Source organism: Macaca nemestrina, chromosome 3 (assembly GCF_043159975.1).
Source record: "Macaca nemestrina isolate mMacNem1 chromosome 3, mMacNem.hap1, whole genome shotgun sequence".
In the NCBI taxonomy this organism is placed as follows: domain Eukaryota; kingdom Metazoa; phylum Chordata; class Mammalia; order Primates; family Cercopithecidae; genus Macaca; species Macaca nemestrina.
In genome coordinates, this window is record NC_092127.1 from 141,000,271 (window position 1) to 141,025,450 (window position 25,180).

At 41.0% G+C, this 25,180-nt stretch overlaps 1 protein-coding gene across 8 annotated transcripts in view; it reads left to right on the plus strand.

Annotated features, from left to right (window-relative positions):
• LOC105477237 (Fraser extracellular matrix complex subunit 1) overlaps positions 1 to 25,180 on the plus strand; it is a 488,217-nt gene that overhangs the window by 238,404 nt on the left and 224,633 nt on the right. For all 8 annotated transcript variants that reach the window (XM_071093546.1, XM_071093541.1, XM_071093547.1 and 5 more), the window contains 2 exons: positions 15,704 to 15,847; positions 23,502 to 23,642. In XM_071093546.1, the coding sequence (XP_070949647.1) occupies positions 15,704 to 15,847; positions 23,502 to 23,642 (285 nt within the window). The remainder of the gene's footprint in view (positions 1 to 15,703; positions 15,848 to 23,501; positions 23,643 to 25,180) is intronic.

The window sequence follows — 25,180 nt, forward strand, 5'->3', positions numbered from 1 at the left end:
TTTTTAACTGAGATCTAGTTGAAATTCTTAATATCATAATAGTCTCTTGAGGTAGGAGTAGTCATAATATAACTTAATTTGTTTATACTTGGCCATTTTTTCAATAGAGTTTATAATTATAAGTTTAAAGAGTAAATGTATAAGTAATTTTTTAAATGCAGAAATGGAAGATGGGGGTTGTATTAGTCTGTTTTCACATTGCCATGTAGAACTACCTGAGACTGGATAATTTGTGAAGAAAAGAGATTTCATTGACTCACAGTTCTGCATGACTGGAGAGGCCTCCGGAAACTTACAATCATGGCAGAAGGCAAAGGGGAAACAAGACACGTCTTACACGGTGTCAGGAGAGAGAGAGAGAGAAAATGAAGAGGGAAGTGCCACTTTTAAACCATCAGATCTCATGAGAACTCACTCACTGTCACGAGAACAGCATAGGGGAAACCGCCCCCATAATCCAATTACCTCCCACCAGGTCCCTCCCTCAACACATGGGGATTACAATTTGACATAAGATTTGAGTCAGGATACAGAGCCAAACCATATCAGGGTTAATGGTGAAAACAAAGACAAGGGGCAGAGATATGAGTTTGTCTTCAGGAGAACAGATAGTTAGATGTGCCCAGAAACTAAGGCAGGGTGTGTGGTGGCAGGGAAATCTGAAAAGGCAGATGGACCAGGGGAAGGTCTTGGATGTCATGCAAGGGAGCTGTGATAGCTGCTGTCTGCAGCTAAACATAAGGGTGGATCACTGATGAGAATCAGAAGGTGGGCCAATTTGAGGGGCAGCTGATATACTCCTCTCTTTCACACCCTTGGTTAGATTTTCAGGAAAATCATTTGCAGGTAAATGATTGAGGTTAAAAAGGCTACGTTCATGGTATTAATCAGATGTGCAGGCTTAATGAGTACTCGGGCCATGTGCAGGTCCTATGTGGAGGAGGCTGACAGTCCTCTCCATTCCAGTTCATGGTCAGAAGCGGAACTCATGGGGTTGTGGAAACCACGTTGAAAGGAAACACTAATTCTGTTTATGCCGCAGTGATATGAGTGTAGCAGGGCCTGTTTTGTGATCAGTCATGTTGTAGAGTATGGAAGGCAGAATAGCTTCTGAGTTTGACTTGGAGGCTCTTTGATGTCTATAAGAATATCTCCTACATGTCTATATCCTCAGCATCAAGGGCTACACAGAGTTCTCAGCATTGTTGAACAAGTGTATGATGAATGAATGAATGAGAATACTACCACTTGGTGGTCCTTCAAAGACCAGTGTTTCAATAGAAGTCTCAGCCATAAAAGAGAAAAGAACCCTTAGTGTTTATAGCTTATCATGTTCTGTTTACCTGTTACTTTAACACAGGTTAAAAGTGGGCACATGCAAATACCTTTATAAGTGTCTAATGGTTGGGCAATTTAGGTAAACTGCTGAAATTTTAATTTGATGAAATTACTGAATGCCTTTACTCCCTTCTTTTATCCCATCAAAGAGATCTCCTGCTAGCACTCGTGACGGATTTGCCTTTAAAAGGGAATTAATTTCCCCTAGATTTTACTCCTTCCTCTGTGCCACCTCCATCCCCTGAAATACGCACATACCACATACATATGACTTTTTTTGGGGGGAGGGCATTTTCCTTTCTTCCAGGCCCATTGTTTTAATTGGTGATGCTAATGCTAGTTTAGGGCATTTTGAAATGAGTAGTATTTCATTTGATTACTGGTTTATGTAGCTCACTGCTTCACATTCCATCCACATATCCACACACAAATGCCTCTAGTAGAAAGTTGCTGGGAAAATTTGTTCATGCTCCCTCCAGGGAATTAAACCAATTTGCTTTAGTTCAGGCTGGTTGCATTTTTATGCATAAAATAAGGAGAAAAAAAAAAACAGAGCAAAAGGAGAGAGAGAGGATCTTAAAAATTAAAGCTAAAGTTGTGATCAATTTTCATATACTGTCTTGGCACTAAGATCATCTTTCTAGATAAGCTTTCTCAGCTTTGGAATTTTTTGCAATATTCATGCTTGTACCACTTTTGGTGACTTTTCACCACTGACCTTGGAAGTCAGTCACTCAGCTGCTGCTCTTCCAATACGTGCTAAACTTTCCAAAAAGAAGCCTGCTATTTTACGGTAACAACAGGTTTTTCTGGATTGATTCCTTTTGGCAGGGTCATTTATGTGATGATTGGGAAGTTGCCACTTTATTGGCTCATCAAAACCCAAAGAAACTGGGTGCTGTGCTGAGGAAACTAATTACCAGAAATCATCTGATTAATATTCATGTTCACTATGTTGAATAAAGGGCAGAGTGGAAAAAAAGTAGCAGATAAACATGGCTCTTCAACAAAAGAGTACAAGCAGGTAAACCAGAGGGAGTAAAGGAAAACACTTAGTCCTGCCTGAGAATCTTACCCATAAGGACCCTTATCATTTTCTCTTTTCCCTTGAGTTTAGGGGTATATGTACAAGCACACACATGCATATAAACACATGTGCATATATTAATACTATTGTTGCATATTTTGCATGATTAAACTGAATAATGTTGGCCACACGATGCACTCCATACCAGTCCCTGCTTCATTTCCCCTGCCTTCACAACTCCAGAGTTTGATGCTTTGACCACTATACATAAAGGCTTAGCATTAGCCAGTTTTTATACGAACCTAAACTGGAGACAGATGTAGGTTGCCTTTTTTCACAGCAGGTGGGGCCATGGAATGATCACTCTGTTAGTACCCAAAGCTCACATTTTAGTTCTGGCACTCAGACTTCTGCTTTAACCTCTATGTGTCCTTTACCAACAGCTGGATCTGATTAACACCCCCTCTTGCCCATCCTACCCCACTCTTCTTGACTCTGTAGTCCTAGCACTGGGCTTGTACTTTGGTTCCTGCTGCTTGCCCTGCTCTGACCCATTTCCAGGAATTAATAGCCCACCGCTTAATTACCTGGAGACTGATGGGCAGGCTTTATCCAGGTATGGATGCTCTTTGCTCCCCCTCCCTACCTTCCCCACCACAATACTTGACCTGGCACTCTTCCTGCCTGGCTCTTTGGTATCACTTGCCTTGGATTTACTCTATTCCCTCTACCAGGACAGTGGTTCCATTGACTCATCTTAAAAACTCAGGTATTAAATCTAAACTGGATCCAGGTGGAACTCTCCAGGTCCTGAGAACATTCTTCCTTGCTTGTCTTGCCCCTCTTTTCAATCAGTCTCTGTTCCACTCTGGTGGGACCACTGAACTGTGCACACAAATCTTAGATATGAGAGTCCATAAGAATTTTACCAACAACACGCACCATGTAAGATTACGTGAAAATGACCAACTCATAAGGTTGTAAGCTTTGAAAAGAGAAAGAGTAGGATTTAAACAATTTTTATATGTATATCAATGTTTTGTTTGTCTATTTAAAACTTATTTTATTCACAAAAGCCTGAGGATAGAGCCATGTGTACCTCAGGGCAAATGCTGCCTTCATTCTGCAGGTGCAGATGTCATGGGGAGCCTGGCCCAGTGTTTAAAAGCTTGGACCTGGAAGCTAAACCACCTGGTTTGTTTCTTTCTTTCTTTCTTTCTTTCTTTCTTTCTTTCTTTCTTTCTTTCTTTCTTTCTTTCTTTCTTTCTTTCTTTCTTTCTTTCTTTCTCTCTCTCTCTCTCTCTCTCTCTCTCTCTCTCTCTCTCTCTCTCTCTCTCTCTCTCTCTTTCTTTCTTTCTTTCTTTCTTTCTTTCTTTCTTTCTTTCTTTCTTTCTTTCTTTCTTTCTTTCTTTCTTTCTTTTTTTTTTTTTTTTGAGGGAGTCTCGCTCTTTCATCCAGGCTGGAGTACAGTGGCACAATCTCAGCTCACTGCAACCTCCGCCTCCCAGGTTCAAGCGATTCTCCTGCCTCCTGAGTAGCTGGGATTACAGGTGCTCACCACCATGCCTGTCTAATTTTTGTATTTTAGTAGAAACGGGGTTTCACCATATTGGCCAGGCTGGTCTCGAACTCCTGACCTCAAGTGATCTGCCTGCCTTGGCCTCCCAAAGTGCTGGGATTACAGGTGTGAACCACCACGCCCGGCCTCTTTTTTGTTTGTTTGAATTGGCTTATGATTTCTATTATTTATTACCCTTTTTTTTTTTTAAAGACAGAGTTTTGCTCTTGTCACGATCTTGGCTCAATGCAATCTCTGCCTCCTGGATTCAAGCGATTCTCCTGCCTCAGCCTTCCAAGTACCTGGGATTACAGACATGTGCCACCATGCCCGGCTAATTTTGTATTTTTAGTAGAGATAGGGTTTCACCATGTTGGCCAGGCTGGTCCCAAACTCCTGACCTCAGGTGATCCGCCTGCCTTGGCCTCCCAAAGTGCTGGGATTATAGGCTTGAACCGCTGCACCCGGCCTAAACCACCTGGTTTCTAATCTTGCCTCTGTCACTTACCTATTTAACTCCAAGCTTCAATTGCCTTATGGGTAAAACAGGAACGTAATATCTGCCACATTGTACTGCCATGAAGATTGAATGAGTAAATTCACATACTCCATTTAGGGCAGCAGTCCCCAACCCTTTTGGCACGAGGGACTGGTTTCATGGAAGACAATTTTTCCATGGACCGGGGAGCTGGGGGTGGCTTCGGGATGAAACTGTTCCAGCTCAGATCATCAGGCATTAGTTAGATTCTCATAAGCAGCTGTAACTTAGATCCCTCACATAGGCAATTAACAATAGGGTTCGCATTCGCTCCTATGGGGCAGAGCTTGGTGACAATGCTTGCTCACCCGCTGCTTGCCTCCTGTTGTGTGGCCCAGTTCCTCACAGGCCACAGACTGAAACTGATCTGTGCCGGGGGGTTGGGAACCCCTGGTTTAGAAGATGGTTCCTGGTGTCTAGAAAGCCTTTCATATAAGTTTAGAGACTTGGGTTCTGCTTTCCATTGTCCTTCTTCCTTGTTCCTTTTATCTCATTTCCCCTTTCATTCTTTTTTGACCATTGTTCTAGGTCCTGAGTACATGAAGCATGTAAAGTAAATAAGATTCACTCTTTGCCTATAGTGAGCTCACAGTCCAGGCAGGTTAGTTGCTGCTCGTGGAGATGTAAAATAAAACAAAACAAACAAAAACAAAAAACCAAAAGCCTTTGAAGTTTATTCTATATTGGAGTGCTGTATGTTCTCAGATTTTGAGATGTAGAGAAGCAAGCAACTGAACATTTTACAGGATTATAAGGGATAGGATTATTTTGAATGGCAACTCTACCACTTGCTGCAAGAGGGCTCTGGCAAGCCATTTAACCTCTCTGAGCTTCAAGTTTTTCAACTGCAAAATGGGGATGATATTATCTACTTTAAACCATTATTATGAAGGTTAGAAAAGCTGTTTGAAATGTATAAATACATTATGCCTGGCCTTAGTATGTGGACAATAAAAGGCAGCTATTGATATTATTGAAACCATTCCTTTATTTTTCAACCTATAGAGATAAAACACAAATAGCTTACATTAAGCAAGAAGAGTTTTCTGCCATTAATGTCTCATCTAAAATAAAATCTGCTTTTATATGTTATGGATAAGTAAATATATAGAGAACAGTATACTGTATTCTTTACAATAAATTAAAATCCCTTTTTCTTTAAAAAGGAAAGACAATTTTCTTTAAGTACTCAGATTAAATAATAAGAATCTATGATTATTTGTTTCTTAGCCAATATTGTGACATATTTAGAGGAAAAGTTTATAATAAAAAAACCTGTAACATTTACATCTAGGATGTTGACCTAGTTGACATTTAAAAGCTATGGCCTGAGCAGAGGACCTTCTCAAGTTAATTATTTTTTGGAACTATGGTTGACTGGAGCAGCCAGTCATTTGCAGAAATGAAGCACTGACCCTGCACAGCCAGGTCCAAAGCAGTGGAGGTTTAATGGGTCTTGGTGTTGTGTTCCAACACATGACTTATCCCAGCCTAGCTGTGTACTGGGTGGACCTCTTGACAATGGCACCTATGAAACTACTGTTCTGAAATCCAGGAACCCTCCTCGCAAGACAGGGGCGCTCCTTGCTCTGTTGGGATGGTCATTGCCAAGGTGGTGTCACCTCCATAGCCCTTGCAACATACCCCAGGATTGGAAGATCAGTCTCAGTTTCATTGCCGGGTCACATACTCAGTTTAGGGGCCCTGCATGTTTCTACCACTGCCTTCACTCATTTTGTTCTACTCTTTACATCCTATGCATTGTTCAGAACTTCTTTGGCATTCTACAGCAATTATGGTCTCTTACTAAATTGCTGACTTTCTCGTAAAGGTGACTTATTTCTTCAAGTGGTACCTCCTGTCTCTCCCATTCTGTTCATGCATAAATATTGGTGGAGCCTCTTCTGTGTACCAGGCCCTGTCCCAGACACCAGAGATACAGAGTGAAACAGGTAGACAACTTCCCTCTAGTTAAGGAACTTAACTTCCTCAATGGGAGGAGAGTGCCTCTAAACAAATAAACAAGATAATTTTAAATACTTAGATAGTATCGTTACATGAATTATTATTATCGGTGCTATAAAGATACTTTACAAGGGAATATGATAGGAAATGATCAGTCATTGGGCAGGGACATGTCGTATACTTCTGAATTTCACATGGTGCTAAGTATATCTATGGCCCTTTGGAATAATTTTTGATAGAAAAAATGTGACAGACCATTGCATGGAGAGGAATGAACAGAAATGTACAGGCATGACTAAACTTTGGCTTACATATGACCTATCTTCCAGTTGGCTTCTACTAGTTGCTCCTTGTCCTCAATTTCTGGCTAGTTGTGGCCTCAGGAAAATTACAGACTCTCTATTTTTCTCACTCCTCTTTTTCTTCTCTTTTCCTCATGTTTAACATAGTTGTGTGCTTTATCAGAGTTGGGAAGGTAACTCATGAAATAAACTGTCTTCAAAACTTGGGTCGTGTCCATGGAGTATTTCAGGCCATTCAGAAGGGAAGACAATAGGATTGCCTTCTTAGAATGTAAGTTGTTTTTGAGTAAGCAAGACCCAGTGAGGCAGGTGACAACAGTGTTCCAAGGCCCCTCTCTCTTTGGATATTATATTCATGTACAGAATAAACGGAGAGAAGAGGGAAAACAGCTGGTGGTGTTGTGTCTGGGACCTGAGCTTTGGCAAGAAGCTGGCTGTGTTTGGCATTCGTCTTTGCCACTTCTAGACCTTTGCTGTGTATGCCAGAAGACAAATGACAGAACAAAAGTATCACATACCAGCAGAGAAAGCCTGCCACAGATGCCACAGAGGTTATCTTTCAGACAGATCCCATTCTTCCTGACAAATCTGAACCCCAAACTATTTCAGCTATGGATTACAAACTAGTGACAAGTCTGCCGGCTTTCTGCCCAGTTTGGAAGGCTCTCAGTTATTTTAGCGAGACTGTATGGCACACATTCTTTCTCTTCTCCATTCCCCACCCAAGCGCTGTCCCTGTTCTGCCCTCCCCTGCTTCTATGCTGCCCACAGAGCTAACAGCACCTCCCTGTTAGTGCTGCTGAGATCTGAGCAGCTGTGTTAGTACAGCCAGGAGGTCTGAGAACTCCCCCCATCAAAAGGTTGTTTTGGTTGGCGGTCCCGCCTTTGGCTCTTCAATTTCAGAAGACATCACTGGAGTAGACAATAGGCATTTAATTAGCAGGGGCCACTGGGTGTAGGATTTGGGAGGGAACACAGGGAGTCCTAGCAGCTGTGGGTTTTCAGTGGTCACAGAGGATGAGTAGAAGCTGAGAAGCTGGTGGTCGTGAAAACCCTTGGATTATACCTGTGTTATCGATTCAGGAATATAGGTAGAGGGGCAGGAGATAGAAGAGATAACTTTACGAGATACTGCTGATGAGCTGAATGTCTGGCTTTGTCCTCTGACTTATGAACCAATGAAAAGTCCATGTGGACCTGCCAAAGCCTTCATTGGCTGGGATGTAATTTCCTTTGATTCAAGTTCTGTGTCTACCAAAGACCCTGCTAAAAATTCAAATATGTTACCCCAGACAGGTAAATCACAGCTGTATCACAATCATGCTTAATAGGTTAACAAGCTATTTACCTAGCATGTACCTTAGGGAAAAGGACTACAGCTTTCCTCCCTCCACCATTAGGAAAATTACTAAAATTCCCCCCAAGTACCAAATGAATTTATGTTTATTCCAAAAAGTAATAAAAGTCAATAAAATACAAAGTATAATAAAAAGTCAGCTAAAATTCCTAACTCAAACTCCCCCAAATCACTACTGTTAGTATTTTGGTGTATGCCTTCCAAATTTATAAAGATATCTTTCTGTGTGTCTATACGCATACACTTTTTTTTTTCAAAAAATTGTACTCTATTTACAGTTTTATTGCTTGCTTTCTTTATGTTATTTTTTTATTTTTTTATTTTTTTTGAGGCGGAGTCTCGCTCTGTCGCCCAGGCTGGAGTGCAGTGGCGCGATCTCGGCTCACTGCAAGCTCCGCCTCCCGGGTTCCCGCCATTCTCCTGCCTCAGCCTCCCGAGTAGCTGGGACTACAGGCGCCGCCACCACACCCGGCTAATTTTTTTGTATTTTTTTAGTGGAGACGGGGTTTCATTGTGTTAGCCAGGATGGTCTCGATCTCCTGACCTCGTGATCCGCCCGTCTCGGCCTCCCAAAGTGCTGGGATTATAGGCTTGAGTCACCGCGCCCGGCCTTCTTTATGTTATTACTTATCCTTCTACAACATCTTTTTAAAGCTGTTGTATAATTTTCCATCTCTGGCTATGCAATCATTCATTTAGCCAATCCTCTGTGGTTTGATATTTGTTCCTAATTTTTAAAATTATATGTAACCATGATGCAAACAATTTTAGTAGAAATTGTGGTAAATATTTTTGAATCAATTTTTAGACATGTGACTGCTGAGTCCAAAGGTTTATGTATGGTTTTTAAGCTTTTTGACACGGATTAACATATTACACTCTTTTAAGAAAGTTACACTGATTTGTACTCCTACCAGAAATGTGTAAGGTTGCCTACTTGCCAGCACTCCAGTCGACACTAGGTATCACAAGCCTTCTTAAATTGTCAATTTGATTGATGTAAAATGAAATCTGTTGAATTTTTTCTTTTACGTGTTTTTGGGGTTCTTATGAAGCATGTGGAGTTAATCATGCTCGTCAGTTGATGGCCCATTTTCACCATTGGTCTGGGCCAAGCTATTCTCTTGCTTATTTGTCTGCCTATCCATCTGCCTGTCTGTTCCTTTTGTTATCATGCCCTATTCCCATTCCCCTTCTTCCCAGCTCCCCTTTTAAATAACTACACTAATGTGATTTAGTGTGTACTTTTGTATGCCTATGCTTTTATTGTTTTGTATGCCTGGGTAGATATTGCCTTCGTTTTTTGTTTGTTTTGCTTTGTTTTGTTTTTGAGATGGAGTCTCACTCTGTCACCCAGGCTGGAGTACAGTGGCGTGATCTTGGCTCACTATAACCTCCACCTCCCAGGTTCTAACGATTCTCCTGTCTCAGCCTTCTGAGTAGCTGGGACTACAGGCGTGTGCCACCACACCTGGCTAATTTGATTTTTGTATATTTTTAGTAGAGACAGGATTTCACCATGTTGGCCAGGCTGGTCTTGAACTCCTGACCTCGAGTGATCCGCCCGCGTTGGCCTCCCAAACTGCTGGGATTACAGACACGAGCCACCACGTTCGACCAGATATTTCCTTCTTTCTTGACTTTTTTTTTTTTCTCACTAAGCACTGTTTCTAGGATGTATACATGTTATTAGGTGGTGCAAAAGTAATTGCAGTTTAAAAATACAATGTGCATGTCTCATCCAGTGCATCTAGTTGCTGCTCTCCTGTTTGGTTTGCATATCTCCCGCTTTTGATGATGCCGAAGATTTTTTTTTACGTGTTTGTACTTTTTTCTATTATGAAGTTCCTCAAGTATTTATGAGTTTTCAGAATATGTGTAGACCAGACATTCCCATTGTAAAGCCTTCAATTGGCAAAGGAAGGCAGTAGCGGGCAGAGGCCCGGTCTGGGAAGGGACAGAATATTGGAGTAAAAGGATCAAAAATTGTGATGGCTCAGATTTCTTTGGAACTTCTTTTAAATTAGCCTGGAGTTTCAGCATCTCAGGCAACCAGCCTTGGCCTCTTGTGGGGCTGTGATTGGGGAGGGGGAAGGAGTCTTTCAGGCATCAGGGCCTCACTAAGGTATTTCTAGTCACTTTCAAAGAGCTTTGGCGGTTGTTTTGTAGAGGTTGCAAGGAAAGAGCTTCTAAGTGTGAAGCCCCTGGGAGAGGCTGGAGCTCCTTCATACAGCTGCTGGCCGAATCCCTGCAGGCTGTAATTCTTCCCTTCCCTTCCCTTCCTTTCTAAGTGAGCCAACCTTTCCTGTAGTCTTTTCCATCCTTCCCCCTTCTGTCTTGTGTTGACCTTTAATTTTCTCTCTTTAAAATTACTTTGCTTTTGACAGCAGTTGAGACAAAATGCAGATCCCCCCATGCCATTCATATGATCACACACAACATTCTTTGCTTTTCCAAACTTGTCATCTCTCCATGTCCTCGTGAATTAGGTACAACAAATATTATTATTTCCGCTTTACAGATTAGGAAACCAAGTAACAGTGAAGTTGAGTTCAAGACAGAAACAATTTGTCATCCAGCAAGAGCTTCTTATTGAAAATTTACCCTCCTGATAATACTTCAAACCTTGGCGAGTACTACCTAGTCATTGTGAGATCAGAATGAAAGCTGGCAGTTGCCACAAACTGGATAAGAAACAGAATGAAGGAATTTGATTTGCGTATATCACACCTGCTTGTGCCTGAAGTTTGGGCTTTTTCTGTGCAGTTGTGAGGAAAAACATCTTGGCAGTTTGCAAATCTGAACTGCAGCCTCACTGATGAATCTCAGAGGAACTACAGATCAGTTGTGCTAATTCTCTGGAAACTTACTCCAGACGGTCACAGAAAAGAGCACACGGGTGTCTGTATCCACTGCTCTGGGTCTGGGAAGACTTTGTGGAAAATAAGGTGATTATCGGAAGTGCTTTTAATGTTTCCCTGGAAAAGGGCTGCATTTTATTGTTAGAGAGGTATAGCTTAAAAAATTTTTAAAGCAATCTTCTATTTCAAAAGTATCAGATACTAAAAGAGGTGTGCTATTTTTAGAGTAGGGTTTCAGTCAAGAATTGCAAAAAGAAAAGTAATTTGCTCCTTTTCGTTTTTGGAATGGATTGCTGAAGAAGCCCACACATGTCTGGTTATGCTTCAGAAAAGTCAGGGACCTTACCAAATAAATTATCTGCTGCCTGTGAGATAAAAAGATAGCTTTCTCTTATTCACCGTCTTTTAAAATTTATTGCCACAATGTTCACAATATGTCATTCAAACCCTGTGTGATCTGAAATGTATCACTAAGAGAAATTATGGTGAAAAGTCAGGGAGTGACCTCTTATTTTTTATAATAACCCAAATATAATAAAAGCCACATTTAAGAGATAATCTGTGGTAGCATATGTTCAGTGTTAGAAATTAGAAATCAGTTGCAAACACAGTGGGATTTTCCCTAAATCAGTAGATGATAGCTGTTCTTGCCACACAGGGGAAAATGGGTAACTATATGAGAAGATGGGTATGTTAATTTGTTCCCCTCTCTCTCTCTATATATATACACTAATCCTCTTTATATATATATTTTAAGGTATACAACATGATATTATAAGGTGTGTATATATATTTAAGGTATATAAGCATATTATAAGGTGTATATATAGCATATTATAAGGTGTATATAAAATATACACCTTATACATATTATAAGGTGTATATAAAATATAAGGTGTATATATATATACTTAGCCTTATAAAATATGAGGTGTATTAAACATAAATATATATTATTAGATATATATAAGGTACATATTTAAGGTATACAATGTGATATTATACAGTGTATATATACACACACTTTTTATAATGATGTATATATAAATATATATACACACCTTATATCACATTGTATACCTTAAATATATACCTTATATATATAAATATATGTATACATTATATATACACCTTATAATATTGTGTTGTATACCTTAAATATACACAATACAATTTATTTTAAAGAAACCACAGTAGAAGTATATCATTATAAGAAATGACATATTCCTGTGTTGAAATAAAAATTCCTTCTGCTGTTGGGTCTGGCCATGGAACATGTCTTTTACGTAATATGTAAAAAAACAGTAGGACCACTGTGATGTTCGGTACTCTATATAGATGCAGCATCAGTATTTATCATCATAAGCAGATTTAGACTTCAGCATTTATTAAGTACATATTACAGCTTCAAATTTCTCTTAAGTTATATCTTAAGACTATGACCTTGTGGTGAGTTGCTTCCATGTAGAAGGTAACTAAAAGGATGAATCCCCCATAACCAATTTTAAAAATCTGCTGTACATTCATTTAGCCTACACTTAATGAGTACTGACTAGGTGCCAGGCATCAGTCTGGATACTGGGGGTTTACGATGACTAAAACGTGGTCCCCATTTGGGAGGGTATTGAATTCCATTGAAGATTGAATTCCATTGAGATTGATTCATAACTGAGTAAGTTAGTACAGTAGGATAAATATAATAAGAGAGGCATATGCAACACATTGCAGGAACATAGAGAAAGGTTATTAGACAAGTTTAGCAAAGCTTCACAGAAGTAGTGACAACTTAGGAAATATAAACGGGAAATTAAATATAAACAGGATTTTAGGAGCTAAGGAAGGAGCTGGAGACACTGTGGGCTGGGCAAATCCTGTGTAGGGCATCCAGAACTCACAGGTGGGCACATGGCACACGTAGGGTGCTCTGCTTCATAGAATTGGTGTGCGTGGGGAGATAGTGGAAGATGGAGCTGGAAAGTTAAGGAGAGCTCAGTTTGTGGGGGGCCTGAATGCCATCCCTAAGTCTGTTGATTGAGGCCATCCTGCTCATTCTTGGGTCTCTGTCCTGATTGGTAACACCAAGGGTATAGTAAAAATATCTAACAAGCAGTATGGCACAGATGCACGTCAGAGAGAAGGAGGAGGACCCCCAGACCTTCTCTTGTGTCAGACCTTTTGTTTGTGGAGCATGATGTCAGGTGGAGATTCCAGGGATGAAGCTCAGGGTGACAGCCATTTACCAACAAGTTTGAAAGTATTTTACTATTTTAACAACCAGTATAACTGCATGTCTGTGCTGCTCTTCAACCAGTCGCTGAAGAGAGCTAGGGAGCTATGCTTTCATTTCTTATCTCCTCTGCACCTCTGGACAAAGATGATTTCATCCCCTGCAGATGTCTTGAGTTACTTTCTTTTCTCCCGACTGCCAGAATGAACTCCCTAAAAAGCAGAAGTGATCATTCCACTGCCCTAATTAAAACTTTCCATGGCACAAAGTCCAAGGTCCGTACCCTAGCCCATCTGAACTTGGAAGTCTGACCCCTGTTGTCTTTTTAGCCTCACTTTCTATCCATCATTTCCTTGGCACTTATGCCCAGTGCAGTTGGTGCAATGTCACCAGTGCACCCAGGCAACAGAGTGTTCTAAGTGTTCCTGCAGCAGACCTCAGATAACGTGGCTTACCTGTGGCCAGCTGGGAACATGCCTTACCCGTGTCCTTGTGTGCTTCTATTGGATGTTGATGTATCAACTTGGCATAACTTTTTAGAAATGAGAGCAGATTTTCTGTTTGTTTGTTTTGGTAATGACTTTAGATCAGCTCCAGAGTGAGTGAGGCAAAGGCATGAACAGTCATTGACTCTTCAGATGATGACTACAGTCTGTAATCAAAGGGTCGTAGAATACCTGAATGCCAGGCAGATTTCATGTGTGTTAAGGGTAGAATTTTTTACTGAGATCTTTGCATCCACATCTTTAACTATAATTTAGTACCAAGTAAATTATAACTAAAACTTAACCTAAGCTTAAGGATAAGTTTATCCTTAAACTTATCCAGCATATGGACAGTATTCTCATGTAACATTTATAAAATATACATAAGGAGTTAAATATAAATGAAATTACTTAAGAGACATTTGTAAAGCACAAGCAGTGTGCTTGGTACAGAGTTAACAAAACAGAAATAGGCCCTGCCCTCATGGAGCTTACGGTCTCACAAGGGAACCAGGTGATAAATAAGGAAACTTTCCTTTGTCTCCGCTTCCCACTCCACTAGTCCAAGTCCTCTCTCACCTGGGTCATGCAGTAGACTCCGTGCTGGTCTCCTGCTTGCTAGCAGGTCCTTATACCCTCTCTACATGGCAGCCAGAGAGTGGTTTGAGACATCTCAATCAGATCTTCTGTCTGTCTTGTGTGAGCTCATTTATGACTTCACATGGGAATTAGGATAAAAGTCCTAATTTCTTTCCTTGGTCTCCAAGGTCAAGTTTGACCAGGCCTCTGCCTATGGCTGCAGCCATTGATCATGCCATGGCCCCCCGCTGTGCCTCGCCAACTCCAGCCATAGGGGTAGCCCTTAGTTTCCCCAAACACACGTACTCCTTCCCTCCTCGAGAGTTGCTCGTGATGGTCCCACTCCCTGTGGCTGACTACCTCTCTGATCTACAGTTGGTCCCCACCACCCCCACCACTGTTACTCTTTATTGCAGAGCCCTTTCTAGCACTTAATGCAATTCGTAATCATCCCTACCGTTTTTGGGGAGAAAAAGTATCTGAAATTAGGACTTGCTTGTGCAATTTAGAACTGAGAAGAGAGAGTTGGATCTTGAGGTTTGCAAGGCAGATATCCTTCCTTCTGCCTCCAAAGGGATGCCTACTTGAATTACTAAGGTAGGGTTACAAAGCTGCTTGCAAGCAGCAAGACATTCATTCTATCTACCAATTTTGGTAAGAATCAATGCCTCTGCAAACTAGTTGGTGCTCCCTTGTGAAGGAAACATTTTAAGAATGAGGATGATAGGGGTTAGCCATACAGCTAGCCAAATTGGAAAAAAATCAGTTATTCAGAATAGGTCCTTCTGCAGAAGTGCTAAGGTGAAGAGGGAGCTTGAAGAGTAATCAAAAAAAATCAAATGCTGAAGGGGAGAACATTTTAAAATCTTAAAGGAGCAAGTTATAGTAAGAAATTGAAGGTATAAGAGAAAAGCAAGCTGTGTGAGTTCTTAAGACACATGTTTAGGACAGATAATACTGGGGGGAAAGAGCTAGAAAGGCAAAGTACAATAGATGTCAAGTAGGACTGGGTCCTCAGAAAGTTGGATCTGGAACTAGAGTCCAAGGTATCCTTCCTCAGCTGATTCTGATGGTGCTGCAGTTGGGAGGTGGTGATCCTGCGGATACTCCGTGGTGTGATTACAAAAGGCAAGGGGGTGGAGGACCATCTCATTTCATTAACCAGTCCATCTTTCTCTAGACAGTCATGATTTCCTTCTCTGTAAATCTCATTTCTCAAAAGCCTCTGATTTCCTCTTCTGAATCTCTTAGCAATACTTTACTGAAGTTGTACTTCTGGCCAGTAGAAAGAGTTCCTTGGAGAAGCGGGTGTCATGTTTGTCCTGAGGTGTGAATATGTCAATAGCAGTTTAGGAACTAAGGAACAAACTGACATCCTCCTTGTGAATTCTAAAACATTTAAAAGAAAAACGATGACCAGTCCTTTCTGCTGTAGGCTACTCACTGATTTTGCTGTTTGTCTGCAGTCTGCCATGAGTCCTGTGCAGGTTGCTGGGGCCCGGCGGAGAAGCACTGCTTGGCCTGCAGAGATCCCCTCCATGTGCTGAGAGAGGGCCGCTGTGATAGCAGCTGTGGAAAAGGCTTCTACAACAGGCGGGGCACCTGTAGCGGTGAGTGCTGGGTTGCGATGCCGACGTATCCTTTCCTTGTTCTCTTCTAGCATCCCTTGTTGTATTCAAATCATAGCACACCAATGTTTCTTTTACTCAACATATATGTGAATAGCTGCTGAGATTAATCTTTGATTTAGATGTGTAGAAAACACTTTTCACCAGTGAGATTCCTCTTAACTACCCCACCAGTCTGCTATGGTTGGGGTGCTCATTCTAGCCTTGTCCTGCAGATGAAGATAGTGAGGCTCAGGTGGCCTACTCAAGACCCACAGCTGGAGGGAAAGGAACTGGGCTCCCACCCAGACTTTCCTTTCCCCAAATCCCAAAGTCTCTATCAACACCAGACTGCCTTCCAAATGTACGTGGGGACAAAGAGACTCTTAGGCCAGTGGAGGGCAGACCCACCTTTGGTGTTGGTGCCACTGGCTTAAAGCTGAGCAGTTAGTATCCATTCTACCTTAACACCCGTGGCTATAGCAACGAGAGTTAACCCAGCTTAGTGCTTCCTTGAACCAGGCACAGTTCCAAGTGCTTTATAAACATTAACCCGCCGGGCGCGGTGGCTCAAGCCTGTAATCCCAGCACTTTGGGAGGCCGAGGCGGGCGGATCACAAGGTCAGGAGATCGAGACCACAGTGAAACCCCATCTCTACTAAAAATACAAAAAATTAGCCGGGCGCGGTGGCGGGCGCCTGTAGTCCCAGCTACTCAGGAGGCTGAGGCAGGAGAATGGCGGGAACCCGGGAGGCGGAGCTTGCAGTGAGCCGAGATCGCGCCACTGCACTCCAGCCTGGGCAACTGCGTGAGACTCCGTCTCAAAAAAAAAAAAAATAAAAAAATAAACATTAACCCACTGAGAGGCAGGAAAGTCAGGAGAGAAAGCATGACTTTCACCACGTTAGTCAATCTCTCTGCATGTCCATTCCCACTTGTGAAACGGGGATATTAGTAGCACCTGTGGAAGACACAATAACGGGCTCCCAATGATGCCCTTGTCCTAATCCGTAGAACTGTGGTGTGTTCCCCTGAATGGCAGAGAGGACTCTGTAGGTGTGATTAAGTTAAGGATCTTGACGTGAGGATATTATCCTGGATGATCTGGGTGAGGCCCCGTATAATCAATCACAAGAGTCCTTATATGAGGGAGGCAATAGAGACGAGTCAGAAAAGTAGGGTCGAGGACGGGACCAGAGGTTGGAGTGATAGAGTGAAGTAAGGAAAATGCCTTGAGCATGCAGGTGACTTTTAGAATCCGGGGAAAGGCAAGGAAACAGATTCCATCCCTAGAGCGTCCAGGCAAGGAACAGATTCCACCCCTAAAGCTTCCAGAAGGAACCTTGATTCTAGGACTTCTAAACTCTAGAACTATAAGATGGCAAATTTGTGTTGTTTTAAGGCAAAGAGTTTATGGTAATATGGTAATTTGCTACAGTAGCCATAGAAAATGAATACACCCCCAATTCAGAAAGCTGTTGAGAGGATCGAGTTAAGATATGCAAGCACTTAGCATAGTGCCTGGCACATAGTAAGCGTTCTATCAGTGTTTGGTGTTTAATCCTCACAATTTCATGAGGTAGATATAACCATTCTCATTTTCCAGATAGGAAACTGAGAGGGTAAGAAACTTGCTTAAGATCACACAGCTAATAAGGGGCAGAGTTGAGATTCAAGTTTAGATATTCTGGCTCTGGGTCTTAACTACCTAGGAACCACTCTATTGCTCATTATAATGTGGTATTTCCTTATGCACTTCTGCCTGTGTTTTTTTAAATTTTCCTTTTTATTATCCTTTCCCCCTTTCCACCTCTGCACCTTCTTCTGTGTCTTCTGTCAGTCTTTAGATGAACTGGCTACCCCTGTGGGCACTGCCAGGTCTGCAGGCATCCTGACAGTAAATGAAAGGTTTACATTGAGTTTACTTTGATGGTCATACCTATAGAGAGGCCAAGAGGACTTTTTTTTTTCGTAACTAAGTCCGCCAAATCAACAAAAATGTGTGGCTCATAAAACTTTCTTGAGTTATTGTCCTCATTTTGTTCACTGAGCAGGGCAACAGCAAAAATGAGATGATTTTAGGGACTTGACAAATCCACTTGTCTTAGAGAAGAGAGATAGCCCTTGGCAGCTGCTTACATAAAGCTGTGCAGGGATCCATCAGTATTGCCAGGGTGAAAAATCTCACCTGGTATTGATGAGTCACAGGTGGCTTTTATGTGGATTCAGGAGAGAACAAGGAAAGAAAGGCCAGGCTGCCATTAGCCTGAGCATATTAATCTTTTTCTGCCAGCATCACTTTCCTGCTCAATTAAGCCAGATGTATTCTCTAAAGGTCGACAGATGTCAAATTTGCACTAATTCAAGGGCCTAAAGGCATTTACCCTTTAAGTCCCCTGGGATGCTGGTTACTGTCAGTGATGGAGGAACGGTGACACTGACCTGAGACTCTACATTATCTGGATTGAGAAGGTAACTTTTGCTGGAGAAGCGGTATACTTAAAAAGAGGAATAGTTAATGTGAGCCTTGAGGCTGTGAGAGGTGGGAATCTGCTTTATCTGTGCACATTTTGAAAAGCATCTGAAAGAAACTTCCAGGCAGGAGGATGGATCATAGCTGACATTAGTCAACCAATGAATCAATGGATCTACAAGTAATTACTAAACACATGTCATGTGCTTAGCCTGCTGCAAGAGTTTGTGATGCCACTGGTGTTGACCAACAGGCCTTTTAATGCACAAAACTGGAGCTTACACTTTTTATAAAATTGTTACCATTCTCCAAGTTTGTATCAAAATGACTTCAGAAATGTTCACAGAAATATTTCTGAAACAACAGTGAACCAACTCACTGATTGGTATCGGAATGTTAATTAAGACGTCGGATGCTGATAATGCTGACTTATTTCCATTTCAGATTAGTGCTATTCAAGATAAAAACTGGCTGATGTGGGTTCAATAATTTATAACCTACCAGCCCATATCTGTAGAAATCTCAAAGTCAAGTGCTTAGAAAAAACCAGCATAGCCTGTTATGAAGTGTGGTATGCCCTGGCTGAAAGATCTTACAGTAACCAGGTTCACCTGTGGTATGTGTATTGTGTTCTACAAATATTAGATATAAAGGGTGGTACAATTCAAAGGAGGAAACCTCCTCATTCTTTTATCTTTTAAGTGTTTATGCCATTATGAAGGACTTTTCTGACTGTAGCTAACATAATAAATCAAAGCATAATAAATCAGAGGTTTCTGTTAGTCATTCCCTCTCTTTCTTTCGTTTCTCTTTCTTCCCTCCTTTTTTCTTTCTCCCTTTTCTTTTTTTTAATCTTCATTTCTCTTTTGCACCCATGCAACCATTTTTTAAAATATTGTTATTTTTATGAGCTTATCTAACTGGGTATTTTTATTTTGAGTGCATGTATATTTAATTTTCTTAAGTGAGATGTTACAAACTGCGTGCTGTTTCCTTCTTTTCTCACTCAGGAGTACATTTTTTAGATGCACTATGTTGTTCTCTCCCCTAGCCCTTCACTTCTCACTGCTGTGTAGTGCTCCCTGGTGTGCCCCCCTCATACTACCCATCCACGATCCCAGTGATGGACTCCCTCCTTTCTCTCCATCTGCATCACTAGACAGCACCAGGGAACAGCCTCAAATGTGTTCCTTTGTAAAGCTCTAGAGGGAGTTTCCTGAGATTTATATCCAGAAGCAGAATGACTGGTTTTTTGACTCTGCATATTCTTCATTTGACCAAGTAGTGCCGGGTTACTTGCCAGAATGGCTGTGCAATCTGCATTCCCAAGCACGAGGGTTCACTCATCTCCACATCCTTGTCGCCACTTGGTATTATCAAGATTCTGATTTTTTCTGATCAAGAGTATAAAGAGTCAACCCATTAAATTTGCCTATTTCTGATGATGAATGAGTTTGAGCATATCTTCAACTCCTATTGGTCTTGAAGTTTCCTATTCTATAAATTACTTTTTAAATGTGCTTTTCTCATTGTTCTATTGGCCTTGCCTCCTTTTATGGGGTTCATTTTATGGAGTTTCCTGGTATGTTATAGATAGTAGCCTTTTTTCAGTTTTAAATATGCAAATTTTCTCACTCTATTGTCTTTTAACTTTGAATATAATGCCTTTGTTAAACAATAATCTTTAATTCATTATTTTTTGCTTTAAAGTTTTTTTTTTGAAATTTTAATAAGACCTCTGCTAAGGTTCAAAAGTAAATTATTCTGTATTTTCTTCTATTAATTCGATGTTTTATCTTAACTTAGGTTGTCTATATATATATATATTTGGATTTAAGTAGGGGGTCCCATTTGATTTTTTTCCATTTCACGATCCAGTTTTCCCAACATTATTTAGTCATTCAGTCTGGCCTTCCTTATTTCTCTTTATTGTATATTAAATTTCCATATATAGAGAGTGTTGTCTGAGCTATAAGATATGGAAATTTCTAACTTTCCATAGTCTAAATTTCTGTTCTTATACCACTATTAAACTATTTTGTTCATTAATTTCTATGGCTTTGTAGTATGTCTTAATATCTGATTGGGAAAATTTCCTTTCTTTCCTTTTCAAAGTTGACTTAGCTATTCATAAACTTTAGAGTACATTTACTGAATTCTTAAGAAAACTCAGCTGGGCCTGGGTGTGATGGCTCACACCTGTAATCCCAGCACTTTGAAAGGCCAAGGCGAGAGGATCTCTTGAGCTCAGGAGTTCGAGACCAGGCTGGGCAACATAGTGAGACCTCATCTCTACCAAAAATTAAAAAAACAATTAGCCAGTTGTGGCAGTGTGTGCGTGTATTCTTAGCTCCTCTGGAGGCTGAGGCAGGAGAATCACTTGAGCCTGGGAGATTGAAGCTTCTGCGAGCCATGATCGTGCTGCTGTACTCCAGCTTGGGTAACAGAGTGAGACCCTGTCTCAAAAAAAGAAAGAAAGAAAGAAAACTCAAGTGGAATTTTTATTGATATTGCATTGAAGTTATAGATTAGTTTGGGGAGAAAGTACATCTTCCTGATAGTTTTATTTAGATTTACAAATTTCCCTCTATGCATAACTTTAGGTGTATCTTAAAATGTTTGATATGCAATGCTTTTATTGTTGGTCAATTCTAATTTCTAAATATTGCTGCAATTTTTCCTTTCTGGGGAATTGCATTTAGCTTTCAGATTACTCACTTCTGTTGAGATGTCAGTTCTAGAATTAGAAACCTCAGGAGTTTTTGTGGCATGTGGGAGGGAAGAACACTTTTCAGATTAATTTTCATTTCTTCCAGTCCTGAGTTGAGGGATGATTTTCTTTTTCCTTGATATTAAGACCATTGCCATAGCCCATTCTCTTACTCTACACATTTGCCTGTGGACAGATGCTGAATTCTTCAGGATGCGAGATGGGACATTTGGCCCCATCATTTAGTGTCTTTTTTCTTATGTTCTCAAAATATTTTTCAGGAGGTTAGCAGGGTGTAGATGGATTAAGGGAACAGAGAGAATAAATCTCAGCAGTTCTCTATTTTTGAAACATTGATTCTCTGTAGCAGGAAGGTTTGCTTTGTTTATTTTTAAAGACATTAGCCAACCAGCATAGAAAAGATTGAATCACAGACTTGCCTGTGACTGCACTCTCCCTCACCTCCTTCCACCCTTCATAAGGAGGCCTTTCTCTGCTCTGTTCAAAGCCAGTCTCTCAACTGCACTTTTGCATATGTACCCCCCTTTTCTCCTAGATATTCTTTCACCAATCATTCAAACTCTTCTCTTTTAAAAATCCTTTCCAGGATCTATATTTGCCTTGAATTTTTATAATATAAGAAAGACAAAATAACCTTTTCCCCTTTCAATTATTTGTTTCCCTCTCCCCTTCCGTTCTCAGCCTGGGTCCCTCAAAGGAACAGTTTATAATCATGGCCTTCACTTTCATTTGGTCTAATGACTCCACTGAAATGTGTGGCACAGGACACCCACAGCCTGGTTCCTAAGTGTAGTAAAACTTTTCAGATGTTATTTGTCCTCTCTGCACCTGTCATGACTTTCTTTTGCAAACCTTTTTCCTCCCTTGGTTTCTCAGTCACCATGTTCTTTTTTCTCTTCCTTATCTTTGGATCATTTCTTCTTGGTCAGCTGTACTAGTTTTTTTTTTTTTTTCTTCTTCTTCTTCTTTTCTTAAGTGCTGATGCTACCCAGGTCCTTGCCTACTTCTGTCTTATCCTGCATAGTTTTCCTGAATCATTCAACTAATTTTTAGTTTCAACAATTGCTTGTATATGATGACCCCACACCTCTCCCCCGAGCTCCAGAGCTGTAAGTCACATTGCTCCCTGGATTGTGCATGTTCAAAACTGAGCTCATGGCACTCCCCCCAACCTATTCTCCTTCCCGTACTCTGTGAGTGACATCACTTGTACCCCAAGACAGACCCCTGGAAGCCATGTGAGATGGTTTTTTCTTCACTGCTCTCAAATCTCTCACGACCTCCACAGTTCTAATTCAACCCTTAATCATCTTGCTCCATGCTCATTGCCATGGTCTTCCAGCAGGGCTTCTAACTCTCCTCTTCACCCTCCAAACTGAGGCCAAAATGATCTTTCTTAGACACAAATACAGCCATGTTTCTACTGTGTTTAGAACTGCAGGGGTTCAAACTCATTGCCTTTCCTAGGATGAAAATCGAGACAACAGAGTCAGGCCATAGGTTTCTATAATCTGGCCTTCCCACTTTTCCAGCCAAATGAAACTGCTGTTTTCCTGGGCAGCCTAGTCTCCTCCCAGTTTCTGAGACTCAGCTTACTTCGCGGCCTCAGCCTGGAGTACATTCCCATCAGCCTGACGTGGTCCCACTGCTTCCTAAGACAATGCTCAAGGGTCACACCTCTATGAATGCTTTCTTGACTTTTCTACCTCTTACCCCCACCCTCACATTTTTTTTTTAAATTTTCATTGTGCCTATATAGATTGATCTGAGTGATATTTTAGCTATTTCCAATATTGTCTATTTCTTTTCCTGTATTAGACTACTAAGCTACTTAAAGTGAAAACTTAGTTGATTTGGTTTTTGTGTTTCTACCACCTGGCATAAGACCTGACACAGACCTTAACAGGTGTTTTAGGGGGTAAACAAATAAGTGAATGAGATCCTGAAAGACTGTGTGAAGTTCAGCAATTTTAACATAATTTTAGTAGCGTGACCTTGCTTAGTAGAATCTTGACTTTCTAAATTCTCTCTCCAAGTAGCGTAGAATAAAGGATAAAATATTTGGTACATATTTATGCTAAAAAAATTTATTATTTATCTGAAATTCAAATTTTATGGAGCATCTGGTATTTTTATTTGATAAACCTGGCAACCTCACCTCTAAGGCCATTTTAACTTCGAACCTCGTATTAAGTTGGTTACACTGGTGGGTGTGCCTGAGAGTCTTTGCTATGCTTAGTTCAATGAATAATTCTTCAATTCTCTTTCAACTGTGAAAACAAAAAGCACAGAGTCCAATGAAATGTTGGAATCAAGGAAACAGAATTCTGCTGAGTAGCCAGAAAATGAGATGATGATATTGATACCCATTGTGGATATTGTAAAGAATAGACTTCACTGCTTCTTTTGCTCACTATTGCCTTTCTCTGATGGGTTTTTTTGCCTCCCCTTAGCTTGTGACCAATCCTGTGAGACTTGTGGGCCTAGTAGCCCCAGGTGTCTTACCTGTACTGAGAAGACAGTGCTGCATGATGGGAAATGCATGTCTGAATGCCCTGGCGGGTACTATGCTGATGCCATCGGCAGGTGCAAAGGTAAGAGATGGGTCACCACCATCATCTTCAAAAAGTATTGAGTACATGTTTGACTATACTTGGTGCTATATGCTGCTCATTTGGGAACTTGAGTGTATGATGGGAAAGCATTACTTTAAAAGGGATAGCTTTTTCATTATGTGTATTTGGTATGAGAGTGGGAGATATGGGTGGATGCTGGGGGACTAGAGTGCTTTCATGAAGGACTTATGTATATTAGTCATCATTAGAGTTCATTTGGTCCTTTTGAAATGCCCAAGACATCTTTAACATACAGTCCTTGTTTACTTGTAAACCATCACTAACTTAGGTTGCAGATGTAACAGAATCATTTCTTATATGACATGTGTGATGTAGGTCATATATTGACAACTACAACACACCACAAAAATAAAATTAAAAAGTTAAACCAAATTTGACAGCTAGTAAAGCTAAAGTCTGTATCCATTGAAAACTTGTTTTGGTGTGCTGCTTATACATTGTTTATTTCAGACTTATACAGCCTAAACTATGAAACATACCCATTTGAGACTTTATAAATTTCAACCTTATATATATACCTGACTTGTGTCTTTCCTCACAGATAACTCTGAGAACTTCTTGTTGCCTGGAACATCTTGATCTGCCCTCCTCTCTGAAACATATGCCCACTTCCTCATGTCTACCTACCATCTTATAGTGCAGGGTGTTTAGACCCATCTCAACATCTCTCCTTAGCAGCCTCCCCTTTGCCTGCCAACATCTTTACTCACCCAGTGTTCGCCACCCTTTCCTCTGTGTCCTGCCCCCATGTTCTCATCCCATCTCTACCCACCACCCCCAGCTCCTGACCATGGTCCTGCAGAGCCTTCTTCCCATATCTCACTCCTGACCCCAGCCCTGCTAGAGGCTCAGCCAGGCCATGCCACCAGCACCTGTCCCTTAGAGTCAGAGATGTCCCTGTTAACACCAGGGCCAAAGCAGGGGACATGTATTCCTAACATTGTCATATGTTGTGGTCAGAGTCGTTACTGTAATTGTTACTTAAAATCCTAGAATGTTAAAGCTGGAAGTATCTTAAATGATCATTTTGTCCAACCTTTCACTGTGCTCATACCAAGAAAACTAGGCCAGGAGAGACCCAGGCTTGACTGAGGGCATTGATGAATTGGTGGAGACACTGGTCAAAATGCCAGTGCTTCCAACACTCCAACCCACAGCCTTTCCGCTCTAACCCATTTAGGCAGTGTGAGGTTTAGGTCCAGACGGACCTAGGGCTAAATCTCAGCCCTGCTATGAATAAAGCCTGTAATCGTGGGTAAATTTTTTAACTTCAGTCTCCTCATCTATAAAATGTAGTTAGTAATAACTACCTCATAATGTTGTTAGGAAAATTAAAAGTGACAATGTGTAGAAAGTGCTTAATACAAACACTAAATAAAGGGTAGCTAATAAGCAATATGTAGAGCATGGCTAAATGGTGGGTAAAGGGCCATGTGGGCAGTTGTGACAGTGTAACCACCTCCCAACACATTTTCCCCTTGGTTTGGTGTGACATC